Here is a 23204-nt window from a genome sequence, read left to right as displayed (position 1 = left end):
CCCCCTCAGCCATCTATGGTCCCCTGGAATCCATAACCACATTCCAAATGTAGGAAGGTTCCAAGCCTGGTATGAAGCCGGCTTAGAGAGGGTTGGACAATTGGAAAAGACTCCTTCATTTCACTTCCAGAACTATCAGAAGCCCTCGGAATAGGCCCACTATCCAACTTCCAATATATACAAATAAAGGGAGTTCTGATGAGACCGATGTGGAAACCCAAACTGATGAGACCTCACGCCCCTTGAGAAGATACTAGACTCAAGATCAGAAATGAAGGGCCTAATATCGGCTATGTATAAGGAACTAATAGGGGGAGGAACTACAGAATCTTTAAAAGGCAGATGGGAAAAAGATTTTGGTGCACAGATCAATGGGGAACAATATGCCAAGCTGCTACGCAAACATCCATCTCCAACCAATACAAACTCCATGCAATTAAATGATTACACAGATGGCAATACGATCCCGTTAGATTAGCCTAAATGTTCCAAACAGCCAGTCCAAAGTGTTGGCGAGGATGTGGAGAAAATGTTGATTACTGGCATATGTGATGGGGGTGTACCCGAATAAATGTTTTCTGGAACAAGGTCCTGTGCTGGATCAAAGAGATTGACGGCATTATCAGAGTAGCTGACCCTCACCTCATATTGTTTGGCCTTGAGAAAGATGAAGACGCATGGATTAGACTAAGAGACCTAGCCCCACAGTTATTGCTAGCAGCCCGAGCAATACTAGTCATGAAATGGAAATCTGCGTCAGTCCCCACCAAAAACGAATGGATCAATGTTGCCACCAACATATGTATAATGGAGCACATAACAGCCTCATTGCATGGCAGATCACAGGCTGAGGCCCTATGGATTGACTTTACAAATACCTCTCCAGCTGACTTTTTTGTGGCATAACCAACACTCACGTGTACGACGAGCAAGAATCCACTTGAACAAGACTCCTTGGTATTACCCGCATGTACACCTGATCTACAAGTGAACCCTACAATACACAAAATGTAATCTTCAGTTGATATACGCTGCAAGGACTAAGCTAAGAACTGCATGACCCACAGGGAGGCGGGAACGAAGGGTGGGAAAGTCAGGTTCTCTCACATGACCCAATTCAGAACAATGCATCTTGAAAAGATATGTATCAAATATACTAAATCAGTTGGGTTTGTTTCTGTATCTCCAACGGTTGAAATATTTTCTGTGTAACATGACTTACATTTGTAAACTTAATAAAACCAAATTTACAACAAAAAAAAATACAGAGTGCCTGTACAAAGACAACCCACATCTGTATTGTATTGTAGGTCTGCTATTTTGTAATAGGCACACAAGATGTAGAGACCAGGGGTGGGAAGAGAAGGGAACCAGACATTGAAACATTAATGTGAATAGCAATACGGGATCCCAGTGCAAACACAAAGCCATAATATTGCTATACATTTGTGCAATAGTATTTTAAGGACTCAATTTCTATGCTATTGCCTGGGGGACCGATGTATAGGAGGCCAGCCTAGTTTTGTGATAGGGACAACTCTGGGAGCTATAGCCAAACTAGTTCAAGTTAGCAAGGCGAGTTGTCAAGGCTAAGCGTCAGGAAGGGTGAGCCTGGTAAGGGGCCCTCAATTAGCACACAGTGAAAAGTCAATAAACACAGACAGTTCTAACAATATTTATGGTCATATAACACTATGAAAAATGACTACTAGCATGCAATATTAAACTAAATAAAGGATACATATGAACAATTGCTGGAGTAAGGTCAAATACATGACCAAACCCTGCAAAGGAAGGTAACTATTAGTATTTTTAGGACAGTTTTTCATTTTACAAAACTATACCTGAGGAAATACAGATATTCCACTCTTCGTACGAGGCTGTACCAACCGAGAAATAGGGGCACGTCTCTTAGCTATGACAAGTGAGTTTAGGCAAACAGGTGAGTTTTTAATTTACTCTTTAAGAGATCCGTTGACTTTAGACACCCAAGTTCCATCAGTAAGATTACAAGCTTTAGGGGCTACAAGATGAAAGGCTCCTTTTGAGGCATTCACAGTCCTACATCTAGGAATGTTCAATTGCTCCTGGTTGTTGGATCTCAGTACCTCTACTTTGAGTTTTTTCAGCTAGGAGCTCCTGGAGGTAGGCCTTCATAAGACCCAGTCTACATTTGTGTGTGATAGTAAGCAATCAAAACCGGATTCTTGACTCAAGGGGGAGCCAATGCAGAGCGCGTCTCAGCTGAGACATGGTCTCTTCTTCCGAGACCCACCACCACACGCACTGCCCCTTTCTGGACAACCTCTAGTCTATTGTAATCTTTTTTATTAATACCAACAGGTAAGTTACCACAGTAATCCAATTTGGCCCCCACAAAAGCTCTCGCAATAGTTGCTGCACTGGACTTGATAAAGGGTCGAAAATGAGAAAGGAGCTTAATATAGTAAGCAGATGACGATAACAAGCTCGCCGCCAACAAGCTTGGCTGTAGATCTCTTTCTTCGGCTGGTGCCTCCCTCTGGAACATCCTCCCTCCCTTAAACTTGAGGAGAACCATCTCCGGTTCCGGAAGCAGCTCAAAACCTTCCTCCTTGCTTCTGTCTTTTCTCCTACTCTCCTTTGCCAACCTCCTGGCTGTAACTTGAACCTCAAGCACTGGCTACCTGGACACCCTCGGATCTCGGGTCCAGGTCTCTCCCCCACCAGCGATGCACACCTGCACTGCCCACCTGGCAACCCCCGCACTTGGGACTATCCCTCCAGTCCCCATACTAGCCTGACACCTGATGTCTGCACTTGCCACTTGCTGGCCATTACGTATTGTTATATTCCCATGTACTACACTGTCCCTGCCCCCTTCCCATGCACTTGCGCGATCAGACACCTGGCCTAGTAGGATCTTTGTCTGTCCTCCCCTTTGTTCCCCTCCCTTGCCGCGAAACACTTGTGTATAGGCACGTTATAAATGCCATATCATATTTCATATCACATGAGCATTCATGCTTATGTGTTGATCAAAAATTACTCCTAGGGTCTGGACCTTCTGCAGAAAGATTTGAGTCGCGAATATAAAAGTTTTCATAGGCAGGGCCAAGTTTCTTAATCGTATTAGGAGTTCCAACCATATGTAGCTTGGGCTTATTCCTATTCAAGGCCGGATTATTAACAACCATCCACCTATCATTAATGGCATAGATCCTAATAAGCTGTGCTTCATCAATCTGATGAATCCCGGAGATGGGTATGACACTGCGTGTCGTCCGCAAAGTTTGTAAACATCACCCCTTCTTGAACCAGAAGATGAAAAAATTGAGTAGTAAAGATTTTGTATGAACAAGGGGAAACAAGCCCCCTGCTGGACTCTGTATTTTAAAAAGGTAGTGGGTGGGGCCACTGCCGCCTCAAAGAAAACTGTACTCACGGTTACTAAGGAGGGTTGATGTCCACTGGACCGCTGCCGGCGCGAAGTTGGCAACCTCCTTCAAACTGGTAACCAAGATGGAGTGGTCAACTAGGTCGAAGGCCGCCGACAAGTCCAGTAGCAGCAGCAAAGAAGCCTCAATCCTATCCATCCGGTCCATGAGCATAGCTTTAAGTTCAAGTACTGCAGTCTCAGTCCCGAACCCTTGTCCTGCATGGATTCACATGCTCATGAATAATGATTACACAGCAGTACATATGCACAGCCACGGGAAGTGGCAAGGCTCAATAGACAATAAAAAAACTCATCTCTGGAACAGGTTGCGTAGCAACAATTGGCGGACTCGGGACCCCTCCCTGGAATCCCTGTTGACGCAGTAGGACCTCGTGAAGGTGTACATGGACCTCCACGTCGCAGCCCTGCAGATGGCAAGCAGCGGCACACCAAAAAGAAACGCTGTCATTGCTCCGATGGCTCTGGTTGAGTGGGATCTTGGTCACCTGCCAGCAGTCTGCTAGCCAGTCTATGACAGTGCATGATGCAACTGGAGAGCCCCCTGGAGATGGAAGCCTTTGACAAGGCCTTTCTGTGATTCACAGGTCCAAAATTGACGAACAGCTGAGAAGTCTTCTGAAAGCTCTTTGCGCACACCAGGTACAACTTCAAGGCAAGAGCAAAGTCCAGCGAGTGCCGTTAGGGAGAATTCTCATTTCTGTGGTTATTCCCTTCTAGCTTAGAGACCCCCAGCTCTTTTGCAGGACATTAGGACTTTGATTTTGTTTTATCCTGGAGTGAATGCAACCTTTTTCTCACTCTCGCATGTATTTTTACCTGATTGACCCAGTGTTTGTTTAGTTTTGGAGTCTGACAAACTCAATAGGCATCACCTTTTTGTATGGTGACACACAGCACTCTCAGTGCAGTGTCACAGAGAAGTCCTTTGGATTTCTCTTAAGATTGAAATACATTCTCTTGAATAAACTACTGTTTCCAAGAGTAGTAAAGTGAAATTAACTTTACTTACCTTTTTTTCTTTGTAGACGCAGCACACACCATCTTATGTGGAGTGCTGCAGGGTTACTTAGTATCCCCTTTGTCTACATTCTTGTCTAACATTTTTGCTACCTTCACTACAATCAATGGCTGGTGGCAGTGGTTTATTTTTCCTACCATTGTCCATTTTTACTGCAGGCTGAATCCTCAGCTGCAGTATTGCACCCATGGGTTCCCATTTTGTCAAAATGGCCCCAGTCTTCTTTATTCGTGATTTCTTGCTTGGGTTTTACTCTGCGCGCCAAACCAGGTTTGGTTCCTTTCTTAGTTTTTTCTATGGTGGGATTCACGGGTGACGCCTGCCTCTGGCTCCAGCATGTCTGGCAGGGCATGAAGCGAGGGAGGTTCCCAAAACTCCACGTACTTAGTCTCCTTGGTTACAGGAATGCACCCAAAACGTGATTGGCTGGCTCACTGGCCGTCCTTGTGAGTGACAGCTAGGCTGCGAATGAATGGGACAAACCTGCATAAAAGGCTATGTCTTTTGCAAGGAAGGCATAGTCGACCACTGGACGAAGGAACCGAACAAAGAAACTGGAAGAGAAGCTTGGTTCACCTCCTGGATCGTTGATGCCCGGTGAAGCCCTGCTGCAGTTCTGAAGCTCCAATTTTCCTATCGACTAGAGATGCCCGGGAAGGACAACTTCTTCCATTGGGTTGGTGGGACCAACTGACCCCAATACTAACTTAACTGGAACCCCTCTCCATGTTGGCTGTACTTCTTTGCTGCACCTGGTACAGAGTGCCAGGGGACAGGAACACCAGGAACAAGTGCATCGTCTTGAAGCTGGACCCAAGCTCCAGGAGGATCCCAAGGACCCTCCCAAAGCAGGGTGACCCAAGCCTGAGCCACCTCCACAGAGTGCTGGACCCCGGAAGCAAGGGAAACCAACAAGGTGTCCAAGAACCGCAATGGTGCAATTTGCAAGTGGCTGAAACTGAAGTGCTGCTGATCTGGAGTAAGCCAATTGCTGTCGCTGACCTTCCACAGTGCAGGATTCCCCAGAAGTCCTCCCTCTTGTCCCCATGACTGAGGCTCAGGAACAACAGGATCTGCAGGACTAACAGGAACAAAAGCCAGCTGGACCCTTTTCTTCAGACATAAGGTACTGTCTAAATAGGGATACTTCGCTCTTGTGGTGTAGATTGCTTGTCCTCACAGCAGACTTGCATTCACTGCCTTTTATAGAATTGCTTGCTGTTAGGGAGAATGCTCAGATGTGCTAATTCCCTTCACCTTAGGGACCCCCAGGCAAATTTGCTGGATTTTTTACCTGGAGAGAGTGTGAGCCTTTTTTCCCCCACTCTCTCATAATAATAATTTGGTATTTATATAGCGCTAGGAACCCTCAGGTATCTGAGCGCTGCTTATTATTACCCACGGTGTGTGGTGCTCATTTATCGATCTCGGAAGGATGAAAGGCTGAGTTTGGCCCTGCTGGGATTCGAACCCGAGTTAGCAAGCTCTGCACGAATGTCAAAGCGAGCACTCTACTCGCTGTGCCACTTAACCGCCTATGTAATTTGATGTGCGTTTTACTCTTGTGTTCTTTGATTATGGCGTTTTAGACAACTCCATAGGCATCTTTTCATGTGTCACACAGCACATTTAGTGCCGTGACACAGGGAAGCCTTTCAGGCTGTCCCAAGGTTTAAATACCTTCTCTGGGATAAACTACTGTTGCCTGAAGAAAGTAAAATGAAATTGACTTTACTAGTTTTTTCAAATTCCTAGACCCAGCACACACCATCTTACGATAGAGGGCTGGAGGGGTAACTTAGTATCCCTTATGTCTAGAAACTCATGTAGCAGTCAAATCCTACCCTTTCCTCTCGAAATGGCTGGTGGCAGTGGTTTTACAACGAACTACCATGATTTTTCCTGACTGCGAACACCGGTAGTATTAAATCGCAGGAGTCATGTTTTTCAAGATGGCGTCCGAGCCTCCTTTGTTTAAACAGGTCCCGGTCTTTTTTCGCCATTTCTTTTTGGAAAGGTCCTTCTAGAGTTTGTCTCGGCGCGCCAAACCAGGTTTGGTGCAGGACTGAAGATCGCCTCTGGCACCCGAGTGTCTGGGTTGGGCAGGCAGTGAGGGAGGTTCCTGAAACTCCCTGTGCTTAGTCTCCTAGGAGACCCGAATGCACTCTGGCGTGATTGGCTGGCTGATTGTCTGGCAAGGACAGCCACACCGCTGGGTGAGTGGCAGCTAGGCTGGAATGAATGGGAGAAAACTGTTTAAAAGGTGAGTCTCTTGGCTTGGAAGGCAGAGTCTACCACTGGAATGAAAGAACCGAAGACTAGCTGGAAGAGGATGGCTTCTGCAGCTCCCAAACCATTGGTTTGCCCGGTGAAGCCCTGCTGCAGGTCCGAATCGCCAAGTTCATCTCGACAGAGCAGCCCTTCAAGGACGACTTCTCCCGAGTTGGTGGGACCAATCAACTCTTAAGCCACCTGCATACCATTCTCGGAGCTCGTATTTTCCTCAAGAGTGCTGCAGGAAACCGAATAGCCACGGAGGACACCAGTTTGTGTGCTTGACTACAGCTATCAAAATCGAAGATTTTCCAGCTTTGTGACTAGTCCCCGTGCAGTGCAGCAGTCCCCGACGTCCTCCCTCTTGTCCACTCGACTAAGGCTCAGGAACAGCGTTATGTGCAGGAACTGCCAGGAACAGAAATCTTCAGTTGCATGTCTTTCTTCAACATAAAGGTACTATGAAAACCAGACAGAATGTACCTCTCATTGTGAAAGTACGTGAAACTTTGGCAACTTGCAGGTCTAGTCAGCTTGCGACTAGACAAAACTTTCTTCTATGAACTACTTCTGAGAAGCGTGGCAAAGACTTTTCCGTTTAACTACCAGAACCATTTTTACTGATACAAGACTCTAGCCCATTGACTTTGGCCTACCTATTGCACTGCATCAACTCCTCTGGTAAACTCAAACTATTTGCACTGTTTAAAAGTAACTCTACTATTCCTTTTATTCACTTATGCCTTTTTTCTCCTACTTCAAATGCTCTGAATGCCATTTAGCTCCTCCTTCAAATTAGTCCCGCTTGGGACTCTCTCCCGCACAGGCACCCTGTCCCGCTTGTGAGAGGCGGTGCTCGGATTCTTCAACAGCTCTAGGCCTTCATCCCAGATATTATCCAGCAAGAGGACAGACATGGTCTTGCGCCTAGACGCACAGCGTTGATGAAAGGAACCCTTTATTTTTCCTCAAGCACCAGTTGAAAAACATCAGAGGCCCTGGATATCAGAGTGGAAGGAGCTGACCTCATCCTGTGGAGAGTCCCTGTGCAAGTCATCCGCACCTGCTGGCTCTCCATCAGCTGGCACAAAGTCATCAGCCTCGTCTGCGTCAGTCGCCGGTATTTCCGTGCCAGTGTCTGTATGCGCGGCAGGATCCTGTCTTGGTGAAATCCTGCGGTGGCGTCGGCTGGCGCATTGGACCAGCAGGGTTCGTTGACTTGTGCCAAAAAGGGATTCCGGAAACCGGTCTTGGAGGACTTCCAGATGGAGCAGGGCCAGGTGTGGGTAGCAGTCTCTGCTGAATTTGATACCAGCGTGAGAGTCTTCAGAAAGTCCAATGAAACGTCCCTGGTCTGAAGTCTGGGAGGAATGAGGGGTGGGGAGGCTCCGGGATGGTATGCCTCTTCTGGAGAGGTAGACAATGTGGTTCACCCCGCAGTGACCCACTTTCCAACAAGGGCCCGGCCCCCTTCATGGTCCGAATAGTAGCCCTCAGGCAGGTGGTCACCCTCATTGGAGCTTGTATAAATGTGCCCCAGCACACTTGGCTCAGCCCCTTGTTCTGTATCCCTCCTAGGGGTTGTCAGAGCCTTACTCCTTTCCCCTCTCCTGAGATTTCTAGGGAGAAGCAGCTGCTGCCCCCTTATCCAGGGGTCTTTGCCAAAGCCCCGGCAGTTACCCACGCTGTACCAGCAGGGACACCAGAAGAGCAGCAAGTGCTGCGACTGGGCACCGCCTTTGTGGTCTGTCCTTTTGACGAAGTAGTGATCGTCGACGGGGTGGTAAACAGCACCCGATGTGCTTGTGGCAGTTAATGACACTGTTGATGGTGTCATCTTGGCTGGTTGAGACACTGGTGAGGCAGCAAAGGGCCCATTTTGGAGATGTCCTTCGTCACATTGCCCGCCGATGGCAAGCACAGTGTCAAAAGAGTCAATGACTTGCTCTTAGAGGGGGAGCCAGTAGGCTCACTGTGGATGTAGTTGGCGATGGAGACCTTGTCCTTCCCGAGCCGGGACCCGCAGCAGTGGCTTTTAGGTAAGAATTGATGTAGTAACATTAAGACTACACAACACTTAACTGCTTGGTATTAGGTAACCCACCTTTTGGTATAGGTCTGTACTACACATGTTGATAGTGTGACTGAGCAATGATATTCGTCATACAAAAAACACTTACACACGGTTTCAGTTATAGTTAATTAAAACATTTTTAAATGAGCGTTCTTTAAAAAGGCAATGTAAATGCGCTTTGAAAACACTTTCCAGAATCAGTCTCTTAGTAGATACTCTTTGGATATGCTTCTTACACAATTCCTACACCCAGAGGTGAATTCATTCACAAGGACAGTAATGGCATTTGTAGATCACACTAGTTATACTTTGCAAATTCTAGGGTGGACAAAAGGAAAGGTTTAAGGAAGGAAAATAGGTTAAACAGGCTCTCGGTACATATAAGGACATGTAATCTTTCAATGAAATCTAGACAAGCCTTTCCCAGCAATAACAGTCTAAAACAAGTTACCACCTTAAAACAAACAATATCAAAGTCAATGGGCTAGAAGAGTCTGCAGGGAGCCAGGAGAACACAGTCTATGGTGCTGAGACACTTCTTAGATAAAATGTCTTGCACAAAGTTAGAGAGCTCGTAGAAAAATCCCTTGTAGGGTCACAAGTTGAGCTTGTGGAAAGCAGAGTTGGATTTAACTTTAAAAAGGTAATCCACTGCAAATCTCAACTGTGAAAAGCACAGCTCAAATAAGTCCCAAGTCTACACAGTACCTCCGGTTTGAAGAAGAGTGGTCCAGCTGGATTCTGTCCTGATGCAGACCCTGGGTTCCTGAGCCTCAGTCATGGGGACAAGAGGGAGGACGTATGAGGTCTCCTGCGGCGGCACTTTGGAGGTTGTCGGCAGCTATGGGCTCTTTTCAGTTCAGCTGCACTTTGAGGTCTCAGCGCTCTAATCGGCACCGTCTCGGATACCAGATAGGCTTCCTTCACTCCTTGGGTCCTGCACTCTGGTGAGGGGACTCAAGCTCGGGTAGTCCTGCTTCTGGAGGGTCCTTAAGAGACTCCTGGAGCTTCTGCCCATATTTCAGATATTGCACTAGACTACGGCAAGTCATAAATTAGTTTTCAAAAATTGATTAGCAGAGTCTGCCAATTAAAAAATGTTTGATTAGCAACCAGACTCATTTAATTAGCAATTATTTACTCATATTGTTAATGTCACCAGAAGTTATTTGTACCCAAGACATGAAATGAGCAATAAAGCAGCAGTTTTGCATACTGCTGAAATAAGACATCGAGGAGTGAGGCCTGGTAAATTCTTTTAACTTCAGCTGAACCTACAGGTCAGGTAACTTAGGTTACCTATTCAACCTATGAGAAATGCACCCCCCGCCCCCCATAGCAATGGAGGACCACACATTTAAAATGCAATTTCTGTAAAACTGTGCATGTCACTATAAACCCACTTTGTTTGGCACACTGCTGCCACCCAGATTCCAGCCATGCACAGTGAACATGTTTGACATTTACTGCAAACAGAATAAATGTTAAAAGGAACAAGTTACTTACCTTTAACTGTTGTTCTCCAGCAAGGGTCTGGCATGGATTCACATGCTCATGAACATTCCCTGTCAGGCATGGAATCCTCGGTAAAGAAAAAATCAGTTTCATTTCTGAACTTTCTTTCTCCTAACAACCAATGACTGGTCTATGGGTCATACTGCCCCCAGCCAATGACTGCCCTCTACCTAAGCCCCTCCCTCTGGCAGCCATCTCCAAATTCGGTAGCACGTAAAGTGGCAGTAGGACCAAGAGAAGAGCCGCAGAAGGGTAGGCGGGAGGGTTTGGTGTGAATCCATGCCAGACCCATGATGGAGAACAACAATTCAGTTAAGTTACTTGTTCCTTCTCCAACATGGGGTATGGCATGGATTCACATGCTCATGAATAAAGAATACATAGCAGTACACACATGCACAACCACGGGAGGTGCCAAGGCTCAATATAAGCTCTCCTACCCCATCACCAGGCACACCTTCAAGCAAACAGGTTGCGACGCACTGCTTGGCGGTCTCTGGACTCTTCCATGGAATCCCTTTTGATGCAGTAGAATTTCATGAAGGTGTGCATTGACCCCCACGTAGCAGCCCAGCAGGGGCACACCAGAGAGGAACGCCGTAGTTGCAGCGATTGCTCTGGTCGAATGGGCTCTGACGGCCAGCCAACGGTCGATTCGGCAACCAGTGACAATGGGTGATGCAGCTGGAGAGCCACCTGGAAATGAAAGCCTTGCAGAGGGCCTTCCCCTGGTTCACAGGAGCAAAGTTCACAAAAAGCTGAGAAGTCTTCCGGAAACTCTGTGCGGGCCACATCAAACTTCAGTATTCAAGCCACATCCAGCAGGGGCAAAGTCCTTTCAGCCGGAGACGAAGGAGTCGGAAAGAACACAGGTAACAGCAAGGGCTTGTTGAGATGAAATTCCGACGGAAACTTGGGCATGAAGGAGGGGTGCGTCCATAGCACCTCCCTCGTCTCGTGGAAAGTCAAGTAAGGTTGCTTGCAGGACAAGGCCTGGATCTCAACTACTCTCCTGGCAGAGGTAATGGCCATGAGGAAAGCAGTCTTCCAATACAGGAACTTAAGCGGAGCTTGATGCATCAGCTCGAATGGGGCCCCCACCATGAGCCTAGTCAGCACCACATTGAATTCCCACGCCGGGGCAGGTGCCTTCGCCGGCGGCAACAAGCGGCACAGTCCTTTGATGAACTCCTTCACTAGACGGTGAAACCAAAGAGAAGACTGCTCGGAGACCTGGCGTAGAGTCAAATAGCCGCCAGATGCACCTTGATGGTGGCATGTGCCAGCCCCGACTTAGTCAACAGCAAGTACAGAAGGACTTGCAGGGCCGTGACCCTCAGAGGGTCAATCTTCAGCAACCGGCACCAAGTTGCAAAACCCTTCCATTTGTGTCCATAACACTTCAGAGTCGACGATGTCAGGACCCTGACAAGGACCTCCCTGCAGTCCGCGGGCAACTCGTACCCACCGAACTCCAATGCTGCAGGAGCCAGGCCTTCTGGTTCAGCAATCATGGGTCGTGGTGCAGGATTGCGCCTCCCTCCCTGGCGAGAAGATCTGCGACAAGATCTGCGACAACTGGCCGCTTGACTGGAGGGGACGCTGACATGCTGAGAATGTCCGGGTACCAGATTTGTCTTGGACACGCTGGTGCGCCGAGAATCATCCTGCACCTGAACCGTCAGTTGATGATGACTCGTAGTAGCAGCGGCAACAGAGGGAAAGCGTACAGAAAAAGGCCTTCCAAAGGGAAGGAGAATGCGTCCCCCAAGCTCCCTGGCTGGGGAAACCTTCTGGCGAATTTCAGGCACTTGGTGTACATCGCCGCTGCAAACAGATCGATCTGGGGACTGCCCCACTTAAAGGTGTTGACCACATTGATCCTGCTGAAGTTCCCAGTACGTTGATGTGTAGCGTCTTCTCTGGTAGCCACAGTCCGGTGTGTGCTTGCCACCCTTCCAGGGAAGCGTCCATCGTGACGGTCTCCTGGTATAAAGGTTTCTGGAAGTCTGTGCCCCCGGCCATGTTGGAGCGCACGGCCCACCACCTTCTTGCTGGATGGAACTCCTTGTCGAGCACAATCCCGTATGCGAAACTTCCGGACACTTGGATCCAACAGAGTCCTGGAGTGGCTGCATTCGCAACCTGCAGAGCCAGACCAGGTAGATGCATGACAACATCATGCTGAGCAGAAATGTGATGGTCCTCACTGTGCCGATCTTCAGTGCTAACAGCCGTTGCACTTTGCCCAAAATGGCCGCTGTAGTCTCCTCCGACGGAGCCGCTAGACAGGACGCCACATTGAGCCTGGACCCCAGGTACAGCGCATTCTGCAATTGAGCTAAGCAGGATTTTGCACAGTTCACCGGCAACCCCAGAATCGTCAGTAGCAGGACGGTCCTATTTGTGTGATCAACGGCATTTTCCTCCGACTTGGCCCAGATGAGCCAGTATTGAGGTAAGGGTACACATGAACTCCCTGCAGTCGTAGATGGGCCGCCACCAGAGACAGGCATTTCGTAAAGACTCTGGGAACCGACTTCAGTCCGAAGGGGAGAGTCTTGAACTGGTAGTGCTTCCCTTGTACCACAAAGTGCAGGAACTTTTGATGCTTCACGTGAATGGGGACATGGAAGTACGTATCCTCTAGATCCAACGACAAAGTCTCTCTCCTCCAGTTGGCCGAGCACATGCTGCTGTTAGGGAGAATTCTCATAAGTGTGCCAATTCCCTTCACCTTAGAGACCCCCAGCAACGTTGCTGGATTTTGAGGACTTGATTTATTTTAACTGGAAAGAGTGCGAGTCTTTTTTCCCCCACTCATGCATTTTGATGCATGTTTTATACTAGTGTTCATGGATTATGGAGTTTTAAGATAACTCCATAGGCATATTTTCATGTGTCTTGCACAGCACCATCAGTGCAGTGACACAGGGATGTCTTTTCTTGACTTCCCAAAGGTTTAAATACCTTCTCTGGGATCAACTACTGTTTCCCAGAGAATGTAAGGTTAAATTGACTAGTCTTTTTAAAATTCCTAGACCCAGCACACACTATCTTCTTATAGAGTGCTGGAGGGGTTACCTAGTATCCCCCGTGTCTAGAAACTCATGCAGCAGTCAAATGCTACCCTTTTCTATCGAAATGGCTCATGGCAGTGGTTTTAGAAAAAACTACCATGATTTGTCCTGACCGGTAGCTAAAAATCGCGGGAGCCATGTTTTTCAAGATGGTGCCTTAAGCCCCTTTGTTTAAACGGGTCCCAGTCTTTTCTCGCTGTTTCTTTTTGGAAAGGTCCTTCTAGTGTTTGTCCAACCGGGTTGGGTCCCTTTGTTTCCATGCCTTTGGCGGGTTTCAGGCCTGAAGACCGCCTCGGGGGTCTGAGTGTCTGAGGTGGGCATAAAGTGAGGGAGGTGCCCGAAACACCCTGGGCTTAGTCTCCTAGGAGACCCAAATGCACTCTGGCGTGATTGGCTGGCTGACTGTCCGGCAGAGACAGCCACCCTGCTGGGTGAGTGGCAGCAAGGCTGTAATGAATGGGAGAAAAGAAAAGGCGAGTCTCTTGAACTGGAAAGCAGAGTCGACCACTGGAACGAAATAACCAAAGATGAGCTGGAAGAGGACGGCTGCTGCAACTCTTGGAACGTTGGTTTGCCCGTTGAATCCCTCCTGCAGGTCCGAATCGCCAAAGCTCCTTTCGACAGAGAAGCCCTTTCAAGGACGTCTTCTTCCTTTGAGTTGGTGGGACCAATCAACTCGTAAGCTACCTGGATACCATTCTCTAAGCTTGTTAGGATGAACCAGGGGGAAGGACACCAGCTTGTTTGCTTGAAGAACAGCTACTCGAACTGAAGTGACTGCATTCTGTCTATTTCTCGACGATCCCGTGCAGTGCAGGAGAACCCTAACGTCCTCCCTCTTGTCCCCACGACTGAGGCTCAGGAACAGTGAGATCTACAGGAACTGCCAGGAACCAATGTCTTCAGCTGCATCTTTTGCTTCATACTAAAAGGTACTGTGCCAACCCGATTGAGAGAACGCTTCTCTCGCAGTGAAAGTTCGTGGAACTTTCCCAACTTACAGGCCTAATCAGCTTGTGAACCAACATATGAATCTTTTTTGTACAAACTACTTCTGACAACTTTGGCAAAGACTTGACCGTTTACTTCAAGAATTGCTCTTTCCTACCCAAGACACTAGCCCATTGACTTTGGCCTAGGCCTATTGAACTAAATCGAGTCCTCTAGTGAACTATAACTATTCACACTGCTTAAGAAAGTATTTGTGATCTATTCTGCTAACTTGTGCCTTTTTTTCTTCCATTGAAAGTAACTGAAATGCCATTTTGCTTCTATTTCAGGGGAGCCTAATTTGTTCAGAAACTTGTTGGTTTGCTATTTAAGTTTGTGTATAGTATTAAGTTGCCTCCTAGTGAAGGTTTTCTAAATAATTGTGTAATAAATCAATAAGTGTCTTTACGAAGAAACCTTGAGTATAAGTGTCTTCTTGAACCACTGCGATTATAAGACCTCTGTGTAACCTCTTGTACTGCTCACATTACCTCTTTGAGATGAGCCTGGCTGCTCAGCTCGCTACCACAAAACTGTTTAGTACAAACTTATACCAAAGGTTGGTTTTACACCTGTAGTCCTAATTGTATATGGTGGTCCCAGAGGGTACTGCATGCAATTCTGCTTAAGAGCTGCAACGTGACCATCCTGAATTTTTGGGACTTGATGTCCTTGAGTCGTCATAGGTAGAGAATGGGCTTCCAGCCCCCTGTGGTCTTTCTGACCATAAGGTATCTTGAGAAAACTCCGGAGCCCCAGAGTCGCTTCAGAACCAGCTCTATGGCCCCTTTTCTTAACATTGCCCGAACCTCTAGCAGAAGCTGAGGGATGTGTTGCACCGGGCCGCAAGTAGTATTTGCGGACACTTTTGCTGAAACGCCAAAAGTGCGTCTGTGGACGAGAGCATCCAGTACCCATCGATCAGTGGAGATGTTTTCCCACACGGTGACAAAGTTCGCAGGCGGCCCCCACCGGGGTGCAGGGGCGGGGACCAGAAGTCCTGGCTGGTTCAATCCTGCTTGGAGGCCAGTGCGCCGCCCAGGGAGCCTTGACGGCAGCCACCTCCAAAGGCCTTACAGCGACCCCTGTAGGCGTCATGGAACGGGAGGGTTGGCGGTAAGAGGACGATCCAACGCCGATACTCTTAGAAGACCTCGCCGCCTTTCCTCCTGAGGGACGAAAGGATGGACGGTATTGCTGCAGCATGCCTAGGGTATGGGCCGTCTGTCGGCTTTGACGGCCGGTAGAGATTGGTCGACTGCCTTGCTGAAACAATTGCCTCCGTCGATAGGCATGTCCACAGCCCTCGTCTGGACCTCTTGTCTGAAGTTGGTGGTCTTCAGCCTGCCACGACAACTAAGGTAAACACTGTTCCCCATCTGGCTGAACTCTGTCTGCAATGTCCAGGGGCACAGTGATGGCACGGTCCGACGCCACCTCGCCCTCCTGAAGGATCTCCATTGACTCTACCCGCTTGACCTCTGGGAGGAAATCCAGGATCGGAGCCATCTTGCAACCAAAGCTCCTGGTTGTACCTGGCCAGGATCGCTAAGGCGTTGGGGGGGCTTGACCATAGTTGCCGTCGAGTAAATGACTTTACGTCCCACAGCGTCCAATTTCTTCCGCTCGCCATTTGGGGGGACAGATGCTGATGTCGACGGGTTAGACGATTTATTTCTTGCCACAGCCGAGACCGAGTCCAGCGATGGTTGCGACCTCAGACACTTGGGTGCAGACTCCGGCACCCGATACTTCTTCTCAAGCCGGTCTCACTTAGCCGGGCCGAGGAGGTATTCTTCAGGAGCACCAGCAACTCGTCCCAATAGTCTAGGAGTGGTATTGACAGAATGGTCTTCCTCTTTGCCTCCCAGCATTGGTACAGAAAACCTTCCTTTTTCTTCTTTTCCCGAGTGAGGTGAAAAAGTTCTGACGCACAGGCAATCATGGAAAGAAAAGATTCCACCTCGTCCGGTGGAGAAGCCCTTGGCAGTGGCGAGAGGACACTGTCAGTATCTGTAGTCGACGTGTCTGCCCCTGTGTCCCTAGTGGGGGGGCAGTGATGGTTCGAGTGAAGGCATGGGTGTCTCCTTTTCTTCGGCGGTGGTGGCCTCTGTGTCAACAGGTTCATCGCTGGTGGTGTCGCTGGCAGTGCCGTCAGCATTCTCTTCTGAATCTCCAAAACCAGTGTGTGGAGGGTCGAGAGAATATCCTGCGACATGTCCCTGGGGTACCAGTGGGAAAAGGATCGCTGGGCCCAGCATCGGCGTCATCCCCTGACCAGTCAGTCTCCTTGGGCGGGCCACTTCGACGTTCTCGTCATCACTCATCCACCGGGATGGTGTGGACGGAAACTTCTTACTCATCGGATGATGAAAAATCCGTGCCCTTAAGCACTTCCACTCCCCCTTTCCACCTTTCTTCAGGTCCTGAGGGGTCGGCCGAGGGCTGACATCCGGTATCCTCTTCTCAGTCTTCTCCACTGGCTTGGGCGAAGCCTCCTGCCTGGGAGGAAGCATCACTCTGGTCGCTACCAGGGTAGCCTGAGCCGAGGGCGGGGACAAGCATCTTGATGGTGGATGGCGATGGTTTGGATCCCTTAAGCCTGCACCGGGAGGACAGATACCATGTCGTCTGGCCTTCTCCAGCTTCTCCCCCTAGCTTCCCCGGGGTAGCCAACTTTCTCCTCGGCCAAGAGTCGGAGCAATCACTGGAGAGTGAAGCAGACAGACGATGAGCGCACACCGACAGTTGCAGGGCCCGCTTGCATGGCGACCCCGGCGGAAATGGACTTGTGGTGCTTGGCCTTGTCTTAGGCCCCCATGGATGGAGCACCCCTCAAAGGGCTTAGAAGCCGCTCCGGTTGGCCGGATGAGATATGCCCCGCAAGGACCACTCTGGGTAGGGGCCTTGGCCTTGATCCACATCACCAGTCGGACGTGCCGGTCCTTCATGGTGCGCTTGGCAACTGCAAATCTAACAATTTTCCTCCTTGTGCATAGAGTGCAAACAATACAGGCACTGGGAATGCTCATCGTCCATGAAAACATGTTGCAAATCGCAGCTGGTGCAGAGCTTGAAGAGGGAAGCCCCGTCCTGATACGACATGATCTGGCGCGGTGTAGGCCTGATGGGCTTCTGGAAGCTTTCAAGAGGAAACACTTGACGATTTAAACCCTTGAAGGGCAAAGAACAAAGCTTAAAAAAAAAAAACTGGTCCCTGTTGATGGGATCTGTAAGTGATGGAGCACAATGGCTCGATTGACAAAAATGTTTTCCTACCGAAAAAGTGCAGAAAAACAGAGAAAACTCAAAGGACTCCTAAAACCTGAACGTGCTGTAAAAATCTGAAGATGGCTGCCAGAGGATGGGCTTAGGTAGAGGGCAGTAATTGGCTGGGGGCAATATGACCCAGAGCTCAGTGATTGGTCTATGGGAGAAAGAATGTTTATAAATGAAAGTGAATGTTTTTTCTTTTACCGAGGATTGCCAGCTGGACTATGGGGAATATTAATGAACATGTGAATCCATGCCAGACCCCATGCTGGAGAACCGGGATTCCCAGCCTGACACCAGGGAATATTCACAGCATGTGAATCCATGAAAGATCCAATGCTGGACAACTACTGGTATTAACTGCTACATAATGCTCGCCCCATCCGAAACCACCACCTCCCGCAATAAGTACTTCAACTACTAATATACACACCCAGGACACCCGCGGAAGAATCCAGTGTGCACCCAACTTACAGGCCTACATTGAAACCCAGGCCTTTTCTCCCACTATCTATGAATCTCAAATCTGTGTGTGGTTTCTCATTGTTTACCACGTGTGAAACCTAGTCCTTGCTCCCACTATCTAGGAATTCTCAAATCTAGGTGTTTTCCAATTGTCTACCATTTTGGGAAACCTAGGCCTTCTCCCACTATCAAAGAAAAAGGTAAGGAAAACCTGCTAACCCAATGCCAAAACCGCAACTTTCCACATACACTTCTCATAGGAAACTCACTCAACCAGCTCCAAGCACAGCACCACACATACTGCACCAGATTACAACAGACTAACAACTCGGCACAACAGTACATGGGAATTTGCACCAACCCCCAAAACCAAACTTAAGCTCAGCCATCAGTGCAAACCAAACTGAAGCTGCCAACAGGACATCACAACTCTCCACTTTCCTATTCGCACTACGCCCTACTTACTCCACCCCCCCTTTTATGATCCGCCTGGGGGCCACTCCGGTGGTGACTGTTCGCAGTACAATTACCATTAACATTCAACATGAACAGTTCTTACATGCAACAATAGATTATGTTCTTCTAGGTCTGTGGCTGCATTATTGGAACCAACAGCTTGTTATACTACATCTGCCACGCCGCATACCCTCTGAAGATTTGTGCCTTGGCTACTTTAAAACATTTGCCCTGGGTGGGATTGCTTAAATCAGGTTGATCATCCAGAAGGGGCAGAGATGGGAAGGAGTGCTTGAACAAGCCTAAGCGAAGACTCTTGGAAGATTGATTATGCTTCTCTGTCCAGCACCAGATAAGAAAAAATGTTGTCCTTAATTTCAGTAATAATGCAAGGTGGGCCAAGTAAGTTGGCAGAACAGTTGTTCCGGTCTTATCTGGTGAATGAACAGACCCAGAGATATAAATACAGTAGAGTACAATTCCAAAAGAAAGCAAACAAAGTATGCCAGTCCAGTGTCACAATCGCGTGTCATCTGCTACATTTTGGAGGAAAAAAAAAAACACCATTTTCCTATTCAGTGGACAGAAGAACTGGAATAAAGTGCAAAAAAAATCCAGAGCTAAAACCAACTATTGTGCATTAAAAAGAATAAAACATTTCCAGCTCAAACAACTAAATGGAAGGATAATGTACACGGCACAAACTGCAGTCTTGCACTTTAAAAAGGAACCCACCATGCCAATTATTTCCCAATCCAATTGCTCGACAGCAGGATATACCCATACTAATCAGGTTTTAGTTTCTCAACACACTAGTGCACAGCTTGTAACACTGATTGCTTATATGACAATCTTTGAGCATAAAGACAAAAGCACACTGACCAAACAGCCTGAGGAGGTGTGGCGCTCCATAGACGTGAGACATCTGTGCATCTGGATGATCAGCCAGGATTTCTGCATACTGTGGCCTTTCAAACTTGTAGAGCAGCTGTGTGCCCAACATTACATTAAAGTACTCTTTAATCCCAGCAACTACTTCATTCACTGCATACTCTCTGAAACCAGAATACAAGACATGAATTCATGATGAATTAAGCAGAATATACAACAATCTAAATACCATTAATGAATACACAGTTCGATGTGAGGCAGATCAGGCCATGTGAGAATAGGGTAAGATGCGCTCGACACCAAAGCAGCAAAAAAACATTGCTATAATTGGGCATGAACCACGCACAGCTCAGTTCAGTGAACAAGGGCGGTTTAAGAGCTCTGAATTTGAGGCAGCTAAGGCACTGTGGCAAATCCCTCTTGGTAAAGAGTTGGGCTTTGATCAAGACATCAACTTAAAGGACATGGCACTACAAACACTAACAGGGCCCACGTGCAAACCCAGGTGGGAAAATTATCAGAAAATAACACTAGATACTCCAAGGCCTTATGATCCAGCACAGTCCTTAATAACCATGATATTAGGATAAAGGTGATGAGCCTTGCAGCCCAGACTAAGTCTGATAGGGGACATTTTGAAGGTTGATAATTTTATTCTATGAATGATGGCAACTGAAGATGATTTGCATAGGCCACCATCTAGTAGTTGGTCTGGCATATTACAAGCTGTTCATTTACAAAGTAAAAGGGTGTTCAAAGGGGCATACATTCCTTTTGCACTTTCCCTACCTTACACATGCAGGTATTCCTGAAGCTCCACATATCTACTTCTACATTGTTTTTCTGATGTGCTTTGTGTGCAAGCCTCAAGTGTCTTAACTTCAGCTCTCATGTGGGGAGGAAGCGTGGGTACAAGTGACTAAGATACAAGACATTGGTATTACTTGAAATTAACATTTGCCGTCTGAGGTTTGTTACTCTGTTTAGACTTTCATGCTTCACATACAGTAGCAAGCAGCATTTTGAGGTGAGTGAGCTTCAGGAAAACTGGCAAATAAATATTTTATTCCCGGCCCATCCGCAAGTCCGCCTATACCAGTGTAACACAAAAGTGTTGCGTGAAATTGTGCATTGAGATCCAGTTGGTAGCTTTGCAAATGGTGTCTGTAGGAATATTTGCAATGAAAGTGATGTTGCAAAAGTTTCACTTGAGGAATGATTATTAAGAGTGAGCGGCAGGGGTTGTGTGTACTAGCTTGAGCACCTTTGAATGCAGGGCCCTACTCAAAGTGCAATTTTAGATTTGATGAAGGACACCCCCCCCCTTCCTGGTCTTTCACAAAAAGACAAATAACTAATTTCTTTTGCACAGTGAATGTATTCAGTCCATAAACAGCTCTGCAAATCAAGTGCACGTTGTGCTATCTCCTCAAGCTGGGGGCTTTGGAAAAATGCTGGTAGTGTTAGGAAAGATTCTCTCTGGGCCCTTTCCTCTGCCGATTTCAATAAGACATGTTTGGCGTCTGTCCTGACTGTGAAGGGAGGTAAAGCATTCAGCTCCACTTTCCTTGCATTTTGCTCATTATGGTCAAACTGACTAGTGCCCCAGACGGTCAGTACTGAGAAACTTAGTTTCTCTTTGCAATTCTTCTATTTTGACCATTTCACACAGCACCTCGCAGTGCAATGGGGATATTGTTTGCAAAGATTCCTCTTTACTTCACCATTCCTTCCATTTCATGGACCCTCAAATCTTTTGCTTTTATATCTGACCTGCTCTTTTAACAGTGCAGTGAAGCCTTACGCTTCTCTAAACTGACTTTTTGCTCATCTGTTACAGGGAAACTGACATGTCCTTCAGGCTGTCATAACTGGGAAGACATACATTCATCACCGTAATCATATTTGTGATGATTGCAGCTGCTTAGAATCACATGCTGTGCATATAATCCGACATCTAGAGGTAATCGCAGGGTACTGCATCTTTTTTTCAAAGATCGAAAGGGACATCGACATGGGCGTGACTAACACTATCCCAAACATGACGTGCAGTGTACCCAAAATCCCTCACGTGTCGAGGTACCATTGGTTGTTTTTTTCTGCCGTGAGGGAACCTTATAGTCTGCGTTATAAAGTACAGAAGAGAGAAGGTGTAAGAGAAGGTGTAAGAACTCTATGTTACTTCTACTCCAAGAGAGGAGGAAGGGTGGGCGCATGTGAATCTAAGTGTGTCCAGTCATAATATCGAATCAAAAATGTCGAATGTCAAAAAAGTCGAATCAAAAATGTCGAAAATATTTTTTTTCCCCCCGATATTTTTTTTGGCTCTAGTTTATATAAAAAATGGTAAAAACAAAAAAAAAGGGGGAGGTTGGGGGTGAAACCCCCCCCATTTCGAAAAAAACGGTCAAAAAATAAATTCGACATTGACATTTTTTTTTCCGACTTTTTGACTTTCGAAATTTTTGATTTCGAAATTATGTCTATAAACCGAATCTAAGCATATACAATCATCAGAAATACGATTATGGTGAGCAATGTATGTCTTCTGATGCTTGCGGATCTGCTAAGTATCACATGCTGTGCATAGACTAGTGAGCAGGACCCAAAAATGGTGGTGGGATGTGTGAAGGAACAGTAGCAAAGAGATGTCTTAGCAGCCCTTGTCCCACCTGAGAATCAGACCTAGAGTGCGTATCTAGGCAGTACTGTTGTGTAAGGAACAAGTTACTTAACTGTAACTATTGTTCTTCAACATGGGTCTGGCATGCATTCACATGCTCATGAATATTCCCAGTCATCATTCCTGGAAACCTCGGTAAAAGAAAAAAACACAACTTTCAAACTGTATTTCCTCTAAATCAATCACTGCACTCTGGGTCATACCAGCCCCAGCCAATGACTTCCCTCTCTAAGCCCCTTCTCGTGGCAGCCATCTTCAGATTTGGTAAGCAAGAAAAGTGGCAGTATGACCAAGAAGAGCCGCAGAGGGGTAGGAGGGACGGTTCACGCGTGAATCCATGCCAGACCCCATGCTGGAGAAATTATAAGTTACTCACCATAGTAACTAACGTACTCAGTCCATAGTCCCCTTTCCTCCATACTGCATGGGCGTCCTTTCCAAGGCACGGGAGATGGAACCTTTTTCACTGAAAAAACCTTCTTCCCTTTAAATTTGGAGGGGTGTGGGGGAGCGGCACAGGGAGCATGCGCTGCCCTGACTCCGGTCGCCGGCGCCACACCTCAGTCCCCATTGACGCATCGACAATAGAATTAACATTGCCTAATGACACCAGTATTATGAGGGAGGAGGTTGGTGGGACGTTTGGAGGAAAGGGGACTACGGACCAAGAGTATGTTAATCACTACGGTGAGTAACTTATAATTCCTCTTATGTCCTGACCCCTTTCCTCAATAGTGCATTGGCGATTACAACTGAATGTAGCCCCAGGGTGGAGAGGAGAACCTCCTTCAGAAAATAGGTTCCTGAGAACCGCATGTTCGAAAGCCACGCCAGATCTAGAGCCGGCATCCAGACAGTAATGCTTGCAGAAAGCCGAGGGAGTGGCCCAAGTGGCAGCCCTGCGTATGACTTGCCAAAGGACATGGTGCTGGAATGAGATGGCCGTTGCCTTGGCCCCGACTGCGTGGGCATGCATGTTGGTTGGAAGCAGCTTGTGCTGGCCCTCGTATGCTTCTTTGATGGCCGAGACCATCCGGCGGGATAAG

At 47.6% G+C, this 23204-nt stretch overlaps 1 protein-coding gene across 3 annotated transcripts in view; it reads right to left on the bottom strand.

Moving 5' to 3' along the window:
* Window positions 1-23204, bottom strand: part of MORF4L1 (mortality factor 4 like 1) — a 601305-nt gene that overhangs the window by 76007 nt on the left and 502094 nt on the right. For all 3 annotated transcript variants that reach the window (XM_069624205.1, XM_069624206.1, XM_069624207.1), the window contains one exon: window positions 19467-19639. In XM_069624205.1, the coding sequence (XP_069480306.1) occupies window positions 19467-19639 (173 nt within the window). The remainder of the gene's footprint in view (window positions 1-19466; window positions 19640-23204) is intronic.

This window comes from Ambystoma mexicanum, chromosome 11 (assembly GCF_040938575.1).
Source record: "Ambystoma mexicanum isolate Mex_15411 chromosome 11, UKY_AmexF1_1, whole genome shotgun sequence".
In the NCBI taxonomy this organism is placed as follows: domain Eukaryota; kingdom Metazoa; phylum Chordata; class Amphibia; order Caudata; family Ambystomatidae; genus Ambystoma; species Ambystoma mexicanum.
This window is presented reverse-complemented; position numbering and strand designations above follow the sequence as displayed.